This window comes from Symphalangus syndactylus, chromosome X (genome assembly GCF_028878055.3).
Source record: "Symphalangus syndactylus isolate Jambi chromosome X, NHGRI_mSymSyn1-v2.1_pri, whole genome shotgun sequence".
Lineage (NCBI taxonomy): Eukaryota > Metazoa > Chordata > Mammalia > Primates > Hylobatidae > Symphalangus > Symphalangus syndactylus.
Window position 1 is genome coordinate 84,860,896 of NC_072447.2, and position 15,112 is coordinate 84,876,007.

Consider the following 15,112-nt stretch of genomic DNA (forward strand, 5'->3'; position numbering starts at 1 on the left):
GAGTGGGATAAAATATAGTACACTGATTCTGAGAAGTAGGGTTTCTGATGATATGACTCCACATGATTCGTTTCAAGCTATTTTCCTACCAGTGATCACCTTTATACATTTCGTACCAAAACTAAGTGTGGATAAGCAAATCTTTCTTTTCTGCATGTAGCAAGCATCTCATTTACTTTTGGTTATTTGAAACTAGCGTACTTTTGCATGTGTCCAGTTACAGGAAACCAACTTACGAGAGTTATGAACTGCCTGTCCGGAGCCAGATAGGACAGAAGAGTCCTTCAGAAATCAGCGTTCATGTTGGAATAGATGATACCTCAAGGAATTCTCCTAAACTGGGTTTGCTGGACCGGATTGTTAATTATAGCAGAGCCTCTATAAACTCACTACGGTCTGATAAACGCTCCCTAAACAGTGTTGTTACCAGTGAACCTGATAAGCACTCACTCCTAGTGGGAGACTTCAGGGAAGATGATGACACTGCATTATAAAAGGCCATGGAGAGTGCTGCCAGTTTAACTTATCATGCACTGACACAGCATTCATGATGTTACCTTCACTTTTCAAAATATTGTAGAAGGATTTTATGTTGGTCTCATGCTCTTATATTAGGGATTCTATTTGAGTTGCGTTTATCTGTTGGCAAAAATATCTTTTTCAAGGCATCAGCTCTGAACCTAGCTTTATTTAAACTGAATTTCCAGTATATTTTTGTTTTCACTAACAACAGATAAGGTAGAGCAGTGAGGTTTACAACAAGCCCTACAATTAGAGATTGCTGAACTGCTGCCAAAGTGATATATTTTTTATTTGACCAAAAAAAAAGAGGCCCAAGAAGAAGAAAATGAAAAATTTGAAGATTTGAGAGCATGAAGATATTCATGCTTTTGAATTCAAAATATTGAAGATACTCTCAAGCCTGTATCCCTGCCCCATTGGGGAGCAATGACTTTCAAAGCACTGTGTATAAAACATCTAGTTTTAGAGGGAAACAGTTGAAACTGTTTAAAAATAGATGTGCCTTATTTATTGCAGGCTTTCTTTCCCCCATTCTCCCTGCATCCTTGTCCTTGCAGGTGCTTTTTTAGATGCTCCAGTATGTCTTCTTTTGTTATTTTCTTTCGAGCTAACCAAGTTTAGGTGGTTTTTCATTGATTAAAAATAACTGACAACTGTTCTAATATTTTGCTCCTTTTTAAATTTTGTAGCTCAAAAGACCTTAAAGGTCTGTAGGGTTCCCTGCCTCCCATCTTTCCACTGTTGTAAAAAGTATATCAAATTATTCCTTCAAGTTTCCTATCTCTGTGCTCAGTTTCAGTTCACTCCTGCCAAGTTGGGCTTTAAGTTGTTCTTCATGTAGTCTGTTGATCTCAGTCCGGAAACTTAACATTATTAGCCTCTTCTGCTCAAAAGATTTTCAAAGATTAAAACTATTATACATATACAGGTCATATAAAATTACCTGGATTCACTAAATTTGTTTGTTGTCGTTGTTGAGACAGAGTCTCGTTCTGTAGCCCAGGCTGGAGTGCAGTGGCACCATCTTGGCTTGCTGCAATCTCTGCCTACAGGATTCAAGGAATTCTCCCTGCCTCAGCCTTCCAAGTAGCTAGGATTACAGGCGCCTGCCACCACACCCGGCTAATTTTCATATTTTTCAATAGAGATGGGGTTTCGCCACGTTGGCTAGCCTGGTCTTAAACTCCTGACCTCAGGTGATCTGCCCGCCTTGGCCTCCCAAAGTGCTGGGATTACAGGTGTGAGCCACCATGCCCGGCCTAAATTTGTATTTTTTGAATTGAGTATAATCACTTTGCTAGTATATATAATTTAATAGATTTTATTTATCTTTTAGTGTTTCAGATAACCTCTCAAAAAGACTTTAAAATAATGCTATTACACAAAGCTGCATTTACCAAAAAATACAGTAAAATCATAATACAGAAACTAAAATTTCCCTAGGTTATGATGCTTTTTAGCCAAACATATACTTTTCTCTAGTTTAAAACATTTGAACTTGCCTAGTTAGTGTGGTTGGCAAATTTAGGAGCTCGTTCCCATTGCCAAATGGATTTAGAAATTCCCTTGTGAGTGCCTGGTAGCTAATACGCTGGTCAGAGATCTGGTACTTGTAAGACTATTTAAATTTCTTTGTTAGTTGCAAGATGGATTTCATATGCAGAATATGTAAATGAAGAGGACTCATAAGTAAATTCCTAACATTTTGTTCCCATTACCATAAGCAAAGCTGCTGCTAACCCAACATCTGGCACGTAGAATTTGTACTCGGTAAATGTTAGTTCTTTTCTCCCCTTGAGGTCAGTAATAAATACAAAAAATCATTTTTCTAGAGCAGAGTCTTAAAATCAAGTGGGGGTAGGGGATGGAGTTCTTCCTTTCCTACCCCTTTTCTCTTTTATCCTTTCATATATACACACACAAAGTTTACAACCTTATTCCATGCTGTCTTTCAGATTTAGAAAAGATCTAATTTCTGTCTCAGCTGTCTTAAAGAGAGAACTGAAGCTTTTGATGAAGGTGCTATTAATCTAGAAAGGCAAACCCATTTCACTGAAATATCAATGAGTTTGTATATCTAGGCCCTTTTTTTAGACCAATGCCTATGCCATCCTCCATGCTTTCAGCTTGACTTTTATTATTTATTATTTTAATTCCATTGGCCCATCTTATAACACAACTTGTTTCTTCTAGAAGACACAGCTGATAGGGCAAATGTTGAAAAAAGAAGCATCCCTCCTTCTCCCTCCCACCCACCTCAAGCAGTTGAACACAACCAGTTACTCTTCCATTATTGTGTGTACCTTTGAGTCATCCTCTTGGTCTTGTATTCATATTGTGGGACAGTGGGAATAGCAGCTTATAGTATTGAAATAATCAAAGAGATAATTTCAGCTCTTACAACAAGAACAGAAAACATGCTAATTAGAAAGAGTCCTGCTTTAAGTAATATGTAGCCACATTTGAATCCTCTACCACAAGTCTTTTTTGCAATCTTGAACTTTCATTAGCTTCAAAGAGAAGCTGTATTTATAGGAGAAAGAGGTGATTATGGAGGGAATAAAAAACACTGCTTTCAGTTAGTAGCTAGCTTTAGGTCAGGAGTTAATAATGAGAAATTTTATAAATGTGTGTTTGTGTGTATTCACAAACATATATATATACACACACATATATATGTACATACACGTACATATATATTACCATACCGAAGGGAAATGGATTTATATTTGAATTTGATATTTGAATATTTGAAGTTCTCTATTTGTATTTCATTTATCACTCTTCTGTATTCACTCAGCAACCGTGCCCTTAGTCTGAAGATAACAAGGATACTTTAGTATCCAGTGCCAGTTCAGACTCACCTATGTGGCACCTTAAACTTAAATATCCAAAGATGCCTTTTGAATTTCAAAGATTAAAACACAACTAGAGTAGTAGTGTTGTAGTCTCAAGATGTATGGTGTGTCATTTGTGAAAATAGAAATGTTATTTTTCCTAGTTTAGTATCAACATTTTAGAATGTCAAATTTGATGCCTTGTGAACAAGTAATTTTATATTGTGCTTTAATTTTTTAAAAAGTATTCTTTATTCATATGTATAGGATGCTTAAAATAGCACTGTAGACAAGATGTTTCCAAAACTTTACGTGCACATATCTTTTCTGTATACAGCTTAAAATCAAAAATGTATGTTAAGATAATTTTTTCTATTACTTATGGATCATGCTTTAAAATGATTTTTCTTGATATTTATTTTACTCCATTTTGTTTTTTTCTCTGGGTGAGGCATCTGGTTACTGGTTATTTTAAAAAGAATAAAGACATTCCTGGAATCACTCTTTTTGGGTTTTTGTTTGTTTTGTTTCTTTTCTACATTTTTAAGTATTATTTTACAAAATAGAAAAAATATAGATTCATGTCAAATTATTACCTATTTTTACACTAACTTTCTGCAGTCCCTCCATCTGGTATGAGTAACCAGATAGAGCACAAAGCATGAGTTCTTGTTCTTCAGTTAAAAAAGCTTCTTTCACAGTGTTGATAACAAATGCCTTTTGTAGCCAGAACCAGGCGTCTCAACCTTATGTTTTTAGTTAAAGAAATGTTTAGCTAAACATTGTTGAACATTGATTGTTTGGTACCCAAAACAGCAGTGGACGATGTTGTGCAATATCCATCTACTGTGGTTAAGATATTCAGTAGTTTGTTTTTCATAAGCATGTAATTGATCATATTTCTGCCAAGGATGTGCCTTCAACTTTATAATTATAGTGTTATAAAATTTTTTTGTCTGTCTCTTTTGTTAAATCATCCAACCCCCTCCATCAGCAGTTCTGAACTACCTTTGTTATGTTTTTAGATTTTTTTTCAACTGTTCATCTATGATGGGGGTGGATTATAAGCATCACTACACTTTCTGTAAGGATGGGAGGGAAGAAATCTATTTTCCTTTGGACTCCACTACACCTGCCATATCATTCAGTGAGGATGAGAAATTAAGGAAGGAATATTATTGTTCTGCTTTCCTTTGTAGTCTCTAATACATTCTTGGTAGAATGTCTACTCCAAATGAGCTAAACAGAGAAAAGAGGTTTTCTCGCCATTGGGGAGCCCTATACAGAGTGTTTGAAGTTCCCACCCAAGATACATTCCCAAACCCAAACACTCCTTTTTGAGTTAAGGAAACCATTGTAAACCTGTGAGGAAAAACTAATTTTCATTTCCCTCCAAATCTTTGGGGTTACTCAGGGTGAGGAGATAGGATGGGAAATGGCAACATAAGAGTAAAATCCCCAAGGCATCCACTCAGCTTGCCAGCCTCCCTTTCTTATTGGTATCCTGACCTCAGAGAAGGATATGTAGTGATGGCTACCTCCCAGGTGAACCTTCAAAACCTTCCAGATCAACAAAACAAAACAAAAACCTTTCTGCTGGAGAATGCTTGCTAAATTAAGGCATCAAAGGCCCTGCTCAAATTAAAAAGAAATAGAGCTGCCTCTTTCACAAATTTGACTAGGGCCAGCCAGCCCTACTGGTTTAACAGCTTCACCGTCCTAAATGTGACCCCTGGTTGTACAAATGAAGTGAGAGATAAAAGGCAAGGCTTTTGAAGACAAGGTTTAAGTGAAGTTGCTAGTATAAAGAGGGTCTTGTGCAGTTTAAGAAATCTGAAAACATCTATACGGTCAGTCACCCTCTGGAAAGTTTGAAATAGGTTGAGTAGTCTTTGGCATACTGTACCCATTGCCCTCAATGGCCCCAAGCTTTTCATTGACATCACCTTCTCTGCCCACTAAGGCCTGCCTGTAAACTGAAGTGCTGCCAATACTTCAAAATTATTTGCTTCACCTCACCCAATCAAAACTCCAATTTCTTTTTTAAAAAATCTTAATTGTGCATATTATGGGGTACAATTCAGTGTTCTGATACATGTATATATTGCATAATGATCAAATCAGGGTAGTTAGCATATCCATCACCTCATGCATTTATTATTTCTTTGTGGTGAGAACATTCAAAAGCCTCTCTTCTAGCTATTTTGTAATATACAATTACCTTACTGTTAACCATCGTCACCCTACTGTGCAATAGAACACCAGAACTTATTCCTCCTATCTAATTGTATCTTTGTACCTGTTGACCAGACTCTCCATCATCCCCTCTCTTCACCCCTACCCAACCTCTGGTAACCACTGTTTACTTTCTGCTTCTATGAGATCAACTTTTTTTAGATTCTGCCAAAGAGTATATAAAAAAAAAGATTTTGCAAATGAGTGAGATCATGTAGTATTTGTCTTTCTGTGTCTGGCTTATTTCACTTAACGACATCCTCCAGGATCATTCATCTTGTCTCAAATGACAGGATGTCATTCTTTTTATTGCTGAATAGTATTCCATTGTGTAGATATACCACATTTTCTTCAACCATTCAACTGTTATCAGGCATTTAGGTTGATTTCAAGTCTTGGCTATTGTGAATAGTGCTGTAGTAAACATGGAAGTGCAGATATCTGTGATGTACTGATTTTGTTTCCTTTGGAAATACACAGAGTAGTGGGGCTTCTGGATCATATGGTAGTTCTATTTTTAATTTTTTCAGGGACATCCGTACTGTTTTCTGTAGTGGCTGTATTATATTCCCACCAGCAGTGCGTAAGCATTTCCCCTTTTTGCCACATCCTTGCCAACACTTGTTTTTTTAATAATAGCCATTCTAAATTCACAGAGTGAAGTGACAACCTACATAATGGGAGAAAATATTTGCAAACTATACATCTAACAAGGGGTTAATATTCAGAATATATAAGGAAATTAACCGCAAAAAAAACCCTATTAAAAATGGGCAAAAGATGTTAACGGACATTTCTCAAAAGAAAACATACAAATGGCCAATAGGTATATGAAAAAATGCTCAACATCACTAATCATCAGAAAAATACAAATCAAAATCACATTGAGATACCATCTCATTCCAGTTAGGATGACTATTATCAAAACTCCAATTACTTCATTGAAGTTATTATTACCAAGTATAGGAGAAAAACTGAGATTAACTCAATACATCCTAAAGTGCCATTGACCTCTTGCTAGAGGTATTTGCAATAATTTGAAAAGAGTGCTTTTGAACCCAAATGACTTCATAATTATTGAAATGAAAAACATCAGGCCATATGGAAGAAGTTATTTGAAGGCAAGTAGACCCCATTATCAGCACTCCAATGCTCTTCTTGCTTTTTACAGCTCGTTGCCTTCCACTTTTTTTTTAAATTTTATTATTATTATACTTTAGGTTTTAGGGTACATGTGCACAACGTGCAGGTTTGTTACATATGTATCCATGTGCCATGTTGGCGTGCTGCACCGATTAACTCGTCATTTAGCATTAGGTATATCTCCTAATGCTGTCCCTCCCCCCTCCCCCCACCCCAAAACAGTCCCTGGAGTGTGATGTTGCCCTTCCTGTGTCCATGTGTTCTCATTGTTCAATTCCCACCTATGAGTGAGAACATGCAGTGTTTGGTTTTTTGTCCTTGCGATAGTTTGCTGAGAATGATGATTTCCAGTTTCATCCATGTCCCTACAAAGGACATGAACTCATCCTTTTTTATGGCTGCATAGTATTCCATGGTGTATATGTGCCACATTTTCTTTTCTTTTTTTTTTTTTTTGAGGCAGAGTCTATCTCTGTAGCCCAGGCTGGAGTGCAGTGGCGCGATCTCCACTCACTGCAAGCTCTGCCTCCTAGGTTCACGCCATTCTCCTGCCTCAGCCTCCCGAGTAGCTGGGACTACAGGCACCCGCCACCGTGCCCAGCTAATTTTTTGTATTTTTAATAGAGACGGGGTTTCACCATGCTAGCCAGGATGGTCTCAATCTCCTGACCTCATGATCCACCTGCCTTGGCCTCCCGAAGTGCTGGGATCCACATTTTCTTAATCCAGTCTATCATTGTTGGACATTTAGTTTGGTTCCAAGTCTTTGCTATTGTGAATAGTGCCGCTATAAACATACGTGTGCATGTGTCTTTATAGCAGCATGATTTATAATCCTTTGGGTATATACCCAGTAATGGGATGGCTGGGTCCAATGGTATTTCTAGTTCTAGATCCCTGAGGAATCGCCACACTGACTTCCACAATGGTTGAACTAGTTTACAGTCCCACCAACAGTGTAAAAGTGTTCCTATTTCTCCACATCCTCTCTAGCACCTGTTGTTTCCTGACTTTTTAATGATGGCCATTCTAACTGGTGTGAGATGGTATCTCATTGTGGTTTTGATTTGCATTTCTCTGATGGCCAGTGATGATGAGCATTTTTGCATGTGTTTTTTGGCTGCATAAATGTCTTCTTTTGAGAAGTGTCTGTTGATATCCTTCGCCCACTTTTTGATGGGGTTGTTTTTTTTCTTGTAAATTTGTTTGAGTTCATTGTAGATTCTGGATATTAGCCCTTTGTCAGATGAGTAGGTTGTGAAAATTTTCTCCCATTTTGTAGGTTGCCTGTTCACTCTGATGGTAGTTTCTTTTGCTGTGCAGAAGCTCTTTAGTTTAATTAGATCCCATTTGTCAATTTTGGCTTTTGTTGCCATTGCTTTTGGTGTTTTAGACATGAAGTCCTTGCCCATGCCTATGTCCTGAATGGTATTGCCTAGGTTTTCTTCTAGGGTTTTTATGGTTTTAGGTCTAATTTTTGAATCCACAGTTTCTTTAAAATCACCACATACCCATAGTGATGGAAAGAGTGCTGATTCTGGAATCCATCACACCTATTTGCAAGATACCAATTCTGCTACTTACCAGCTGGGTGACTGACTATGTTAGTTTCTTATTGCTATTGTAACAAATTACAACAAATGTAGTGTGTTAAAACCAACTTGTTATCTTACAGTTTTGAAGGTGAAAAGTCTGAAATGGGCCAAGATGGGAGGATTGCTTGTGGCCAGGAGTTCAAGACCAGCCTGGGAAACATAGTGAGACTCTCTCTATAAAAAATTTAAAAAATTAGCTGCATGTGGTAGTGCATGCTGTATTCCTAGCAACTTGGGAGGCTGAGGTGGGAGAATCACTTGAGCCCAGAAGTTCAAGATTGCAGTGAGCTATGATTGCACCACTGCACCACTGCACTCCAGCCTGGGTGGCAGAGCAAGACACTATCTCTGAAAAAGAAAAGGAAAAAAAAAAAAGGAAAGTGTATTAGTCCATTCTTGCATTGCTATAAAGAACTGCCTGAGACTGGGTAATTTGTAAAGTAAAGAGGTTTAATTGACTCACAGTTCTGCAGACTGTACAGGAAGTGTGGCTGGAGAGGCCTCGGGAAACTTACAATCGTGATGGAAGGCAAAGAGGAAGCAGGCACATCGTACATGGCATAAGCAGGTGAAAGAGAGTGAAAGGGGAGGTGCTACACACTTTTAAACAACCAGATCTCATGAGAACACACTATCATGAAAACAGCAAGGGAGAAGTCTGTCCCCATGATCCAATCACCTCCTCCAACATTGGAGATTACAATTCATATGTGAGATTTGGGTGGGGATGCAAATCCAAACCATATCATTCCACCCTTGCCCCCTCCCAAATCTCATGTTCTTCTCACATTGCAAAATACAATCATCCCTTCTCCACAGTCTCCCAAAATCTGAATTCATTTCAACATTAACTCAAAAGTCCACAGTCCAAAATCTCATCTGAGACAAGTCCCTTCCACCTATGAGCCTGTAAAATCAAAACCAAGTTAGTTACTTCCAAGATACAATGGGGGTACAGGCATTGGGTAAATACATCTGTTCCTAAAGGGAGAAATTGGCCAAAACAAAGAGGCTACAAGCCCCATGCAAATCCAAAACTCAGGAGGCCAGTCATTAAATCTTAAAGCTCCAAAATAATCTCCTTTGAGTCCATGTCTCACATCCAGGCAACACTGATGCAAGTGGGATCCCAAGGCCTTGGGCATCTCTGCCCCTGTGGCTCTTTAGGGTATAGTCCCCAGAGCTGCTTTTACAGGCTGGCATTGAGTGCCTGCAGCTTTTCGAGGTACACGGTGCAAGCTGTCAGTGCATCTACCATTCTAGGGTCTGAGGATGGTGACCTTCTTCTCATAGTTCCACCCCCCAATGGGGACTCTATATGGGGGCTCCAACCCCACATTTCCCCTTTGCACTGCCCTAGTAGAGGTTCTCCATGAGGGTTCCACCCCTGGAGCAGACTTCTGCCTGGACATCCAGGCATTTCCATACATCCTCTGAAATCTAGGCAGAGGCTGCCAAGCCTCAACTCTTTCCCACTATGCATATGCAAGCATAACACCACACAGAAGTGACCAAGGCTTGGGGCTTGTACCCTCTGAAGCAATGGCCTGAGCTGCACCTTGGCACCTTTTAGCTATGGCTGGAGCTAGAATGACCACAATGCAGGGTGCCATGTCCTTAGTTTGCACAGTGCAGTGAGGCCCTGGGCCTGGCTCACAAAACCATTTTTCCCTCCTAGGCCTCCAGGTCTGTGATGGGATGGGCTGCTGCAAAGGTCTCTGAAATGTCTTCAAGGCGTTTTCCCCATTGTCTTGGATATTAACATTCGGCTTCTCCTTACTTATGCAAATTTCTGCAGCTCGCTTGAATCCCTCCCCAGAAAATGGGTTTTTCTTTTCTACCACATGGTCAGGCTGAAGATTTTCCAAACTTTTATGCTCTGCTTTCTTTTTAAATATGCTCCAGTTTCAGATTATCTCTTTGGTCATGCATATGACCATATGCTGTTAGAAAGAGCCAGGCCAAATTAATATGGTTTAGCTGTGTCCCCACCCAAATCTCATCTTGAATTATAATCCCCTTAAGCCCCACATGTCATGAGAGGGACCCGGTGGGAGGTAATTGAATCATGGGGCAGTTCCCCCATGCTGTTCTCATGATAGTGAGTGAGTTCTCATGAGATCTGATGGTTTTATAAATGTTTGGCATTTTCCCTGCTGGCACTCATTCTTTTTCCTGCTGCCTTGTGAATAGGTGCATCCCACTATGATTGTTAAGTTTCCTGAGGCCTCCCTAGCCATGTAAAACTGTGAATCAATTAAACCTCTTTTCTTTATAAATTACCCAGTCTCAGGTATTTATTCATAGCAGCATGAGGATGGACTAATACACAGATCTTGAACATTTTGCTGCTTACAAATTTCTCCTGCCAGACACCCTAAATGATCACTCTCAAGGTCAAAGTTCCACAGATTCCTAGAGCAGGGACACAATATCAACAGTCTCTTTGCTAAAGCATAGCAGGAGTGACCTTTATTCCAGTTCCCAATAAGTTCCTCTTCTCCATCTGAGAGCAACTCAGCCTGAACTTCATTGTCCATATCACTATCAGCAGTTTGGTCACAACAATTTAACAAGTCTCTAGGAAGTTCCAAACTTTCCCTCATCATTCTCTCTTCTTCTGAGCCCTCCAAACTGTTCCAACCGCTGCCCATTACCCAGCTCCAAAGCCACTTCCACATTTTCAGGTATCTTTATAGCAATGCCCCACTCCTGGGTACCAATTTTTTGTATTAGTCCGTTCTCACATTGCTATAAAGAACTACTTGAGACTGGGTAATTCGTAAAGAAGAGAGGTTTAACTGACTCACAGTTCCACAGGCTGTACAGGAAGCATGGTTGGGGAAGCCTTAGGAAACTTAAAATTATGGTGCAAGGTGAAGAGAAAGCAATCATGTCTTACATGGTGGGAACATGAGAAAGAGAGTAAAGAGGGAGGTGCTACACACTTTTAAAGAACCACATCTCATTAGAACTCACTATCACGAGAACAGCAAGGGGGAGGTCTGTTCCTATGATCCAATCACCTCTCACCAGGTTCCTCCTCCAACACTGGAGATTACAATTTGGACATGAGATTTGGGTGGGGACACAAATCCAAAGCATATCAGAAAGCAAAAGAGCCTTACTTCTGATATGGAGAAAATTTGAATATTTTAGTTGTCTGGATAGAAAATCAAACTAGCCACAACATCCCTTTAAGCCAAAGCCTAATCCACAGCAAGACCCTAACTCGCTTCTATTTCATGAAGGCTGAGAGAGGTGAGGAATCTGCTGGAAAAAAAAATTGGAAGCTATCCAAGGTTGATTCATGAGGTTTGAGGAAAGATGTCATCTCTATAACATAAAAGTGCAAGGTGAGGCAGCAAGTGCTGATGAAGAAGCTGCAGTAAGTTGTCCAGAAGATGATGAAAGTGAATACACTAAACAACAGATTTTCAATGTACACAAAACAGCCTTCTATTGGAAGAAGTTGCTGTCTAGGACTTTCATAGCTACAGAGGAGAGGTCAATCCCTGGCTTTAAAGCTTTAAAAAGAGAGTCTGACTCAATTGTTGGGTGATAAAATGTAGCTGGTGACTTTAAACTGAAGCCAATGCTCATTTACCATTCTGAAATCCTCGGGTTCTTAAGAGTTATGCTAAATCTACTCTGTCTGTGCTCTATCAATAGAACTACAAAGCCTGGATGACAGCACATCTGTTTATAGCATGGTTCACTGAATATTCTAAACCCACTGTTTCTTTCTTTCTTTCCTTCCTTCCTTCCTTCCTTCCTTCCTTCCTTCCTTCCTTCCTTCCTTCCTTCCGCCCTCCCTCCCTCCCTCCCTCTTTCTTTCTTCCTTTCTTTCTTTCTTCCCTCTGTGGCCCAGGCTGGAGTACAGTCGGCTCGCGGCAGACTCCCTGCCTCCGGCTCCCGTGATTCTCCTGCCTCGGCCTGCGGCCTGCCTGGGATTGCGAGCACGTGCCACCACCCCTGCCTGCTTTTTGTCCTTTGGCTGGAGGCGTGGTTTCGCCATGTTGGCCATGCTGGTCTCCAGCTCCTGACCTCAAGTGGTCTGCCCGCCTCGGCCTCCCAAGGTGCTGGGACTGCAGACGGAATCTCACTCACTCGGTGCTCGGTGTTGCCAGGGCTGGAGTGCAGTGGCGTGGACTTGGCTCGCTGCAGCCTCCGCCTCCCAGCCGCCTGCCTTGGCCTCCCAGGGTGCTGGGATTGCAGCCTCTGCCCAGCCGCTGCCCCATCTGGGAGGTGGGGAGCATCTCTGCCTGGCCACCCATCGTCTGGGATGTGAGGAGCGCCTCTGCCTGGCCGCCCCGTCTGGAAGGTGAGGAGTGCCTCTGCCCAGCTGCCAGCTCATCTAGGAAGTGAGGAGCGTCTCTGCCTGGCCACCTATCGTCTGGGATGTGAGGAATGCCTCTGCCCAGCTGCCCATCGTCTGGGAAGTGAGGAGCGCCTCTGCCCGGCCACCCCGTCTGGGAAGGGAGTAGTGCCTCTGCCCGGCCACCCCATCTGGGAAGAAGTGAGGAGTGCCTCTGCCCGGCCGCCCCGTCTAGGAAGTGAAGAGGGCCTCTGCCCGGCCGCCCCGTCTGGGAAGAAGTGAGGAGCGTCTCTGCCCGGCCGCCCCGTCTGGGAAGTGAGGAGCGTCTCTGCCTGGCCACCCTGTCTGGGAAGTGAGGAGAGCCTCTGCCCGGCCGCCCATCATCTGGGAAGTGAGGAGCACCTCTGCCCGGCCGCCCATCGTCTGGGATGTGAGGAGCGCCTCTGCCCGGCCGCCCCATCTGGGATGTGAGGAGTGCCTCTGCCCGGCCGCCCCATCTGGGATGTGAGGAGTGCCTCTGCCCGGCCGCCCCATCTGGGATGTGAGGAGTGCCTCTGCCCGGCTGCCCCGTCTGGGAAGTGAGGAGCGCCTCTGCCCGGCAGCCCCGTCTGGGAAGAAGTGAGGAGCACCTCTGCCCGGCTGCCCGGCTGGGAAGTGAGGAGCGCCTCCGCCCGGCTGCCCCATCTGGGAAGTGAGGAGCGCCTCCGCCTGGCCGCCCCGTCTGGGAAGTGAGGAGTACCTCCGCCCGGCCACCCCGCCTGGGAAGTGAGGAGTACGTCTGCCTGGCCGCCCCGTCTGAGAAGAAGTGAGGAGCGCCTCTGCCCAGCTGCCCCACTGGGAAGTGAGGAGCGCCTCCGCCCGTCCACCCCATCTGGGAAGTGAGGAGTGCCTCCGCCTGGCCACCCTGTCTGGGAAGTGAGGAGTGCCTCTCCCCGGCTGCCCCGTCTGGGAAGTGAGGCGCACCTCTGCCGGCCGCCCATCATCTGGGATGTGAGGAGCGCCTCTGCCCAGCTGCCCCATCAGGGAATGAGGAGTGCCTCTGCCCGGCTGCCCCATCTGGGAGGTGAGGAGCGCCTCTGCCCGGCCGCCCCATCTGGGAAGAAGTGAGGAGCGCCTCTGCCCAGCCACCCCGTCTGGGAAGAAGTGAGGAGTATCTCTGCCTGGCCACTCTGTCTGGGAAGAAGTAAGGAGCACCTCTGCCCAGCTGCCCATCGTCTGGGAAGTGAGGAGCGCCTCTGCCAGGCCGCCCCGTCTGGGAAGAAGTGAGGAGCGTCTCTGCCCAGCTGCCCCATCTGGGAAGAAGTGAGGAGCGCCTCTGCCCAGCCGCCCGCCTGGGAAGTGAGGAGCACCTCTGCCCAGCCGCCCATCGTCTGGGATGTGAGGATCGCCTCTGCCTGGCCGCCCCATCTGGGAAATGAGGAGCCCCTCTGCCCAGCTGCCCCGTCTGGGAAGTGAGGAGCACCTCTGCCCGGCCGCCACCCCATCTGGGAAGTGAGGAGTGCCTCTGCCCCGCCACCCAGTCTAGGATGTGGGGAGCACCTCTGCCTGGCCGCCCCGTCTGGGAGGTCTACCACGGAGGCCAGACGCAATGTGGGGGCTGGACGTGGTGGCTCACGCCTGTAGTCCCAGCACTCTAGGAGGCCGAGGCGGGTTGATCACTTGAGGCTAGGAGTTCGAGACCAGCCTGGCCAACATGGCGAATCATATGAAAAATACAACAGACAAACCAACCAACCAGCCAAGCGACAACAAAACAGGTCTACCCTGGAGTCATACTCTAATTTTTTCTATTTTCCTCCCTTTCTGATCCTTTATCCCACTTTCTTTTTCTTCCTCTTCCTTCTCCTTCTTCTTTGTCAAATAGAGGATTGAGTTATTAGCATTGATCCATACAAAGTCCCTCTCTCATTTATTTTCTTTAATTCCCACCCCCCATTTCTATTCCCCGTCTTCCCATGTACAACCTTCCTAATATGTTTGATATGCATCTTTTTGTTTGTATGTAAAAAAAAAAAGCCCACTGTTGAGATCTGCTGCTCAGAAAAATAGATTCCTTTCAAAATATTATTGTTTCTTGACAATGCATGTAGCCACGTAAGAGCTCTGACAGAGAAGTACAAGAGGATTAATGGATTGGTGTGGGATGCAATATACAACAGAAAGTATGTGGTTCAACTAGCTTTCATACATGTAAACAACAGCATAATGAATATACCAAATAGTTCTATCACCCCAAAAAACTCCCTGATTTTATCCCTCTGTCACACCTTCCTTTATATGTAACCTCTGGTAATCACTGATCTGTTTTCTGGCCTTATAGTTTTATCATTTCAAGAATGTCATATAAATAGAATCATATAGTGTGTGTAATGTTTTGAGGCTAACTTATTTAACTCAGCATAATGCTCTTGGCATCCATTAAATTTGTTATGCCTATTAACGGCTCTTTCCTTTTTATTGCT

General features: G+C 43.2%; 1 protein-coding gene across 12 annotated transcripts in view; it reads left to right on the plus strand.

The window, feature by feature from the left end:
* ATP7A (ATPase copper transporting alpha) overlaps positions 1-4,310 on the plus strand; it is a 135,912-nt gene extending 131,602 nt beyond the window's left edge. For 11 of the 12 annotated variants that reach the window (XM_055268559.2, XM_063634682.1, XM_063634675.1 and 8 more), the window contains one exon: positions 218-4,310. In XM_055268559.2, coding sequence (XP_055124534.1) covers positions 218-494 — 277 coding nt within the window. In that variant the 3' untranslated portion in view covers positions 495-4,310. The remainder of the gene's footprint in view (positions 1-217) is intronic. The other variant, XM_063634678.1, reaches the window with a different exon arrangement.
* Positions 4,311-15,112: the final 10,802 nt, after the last annotated feature.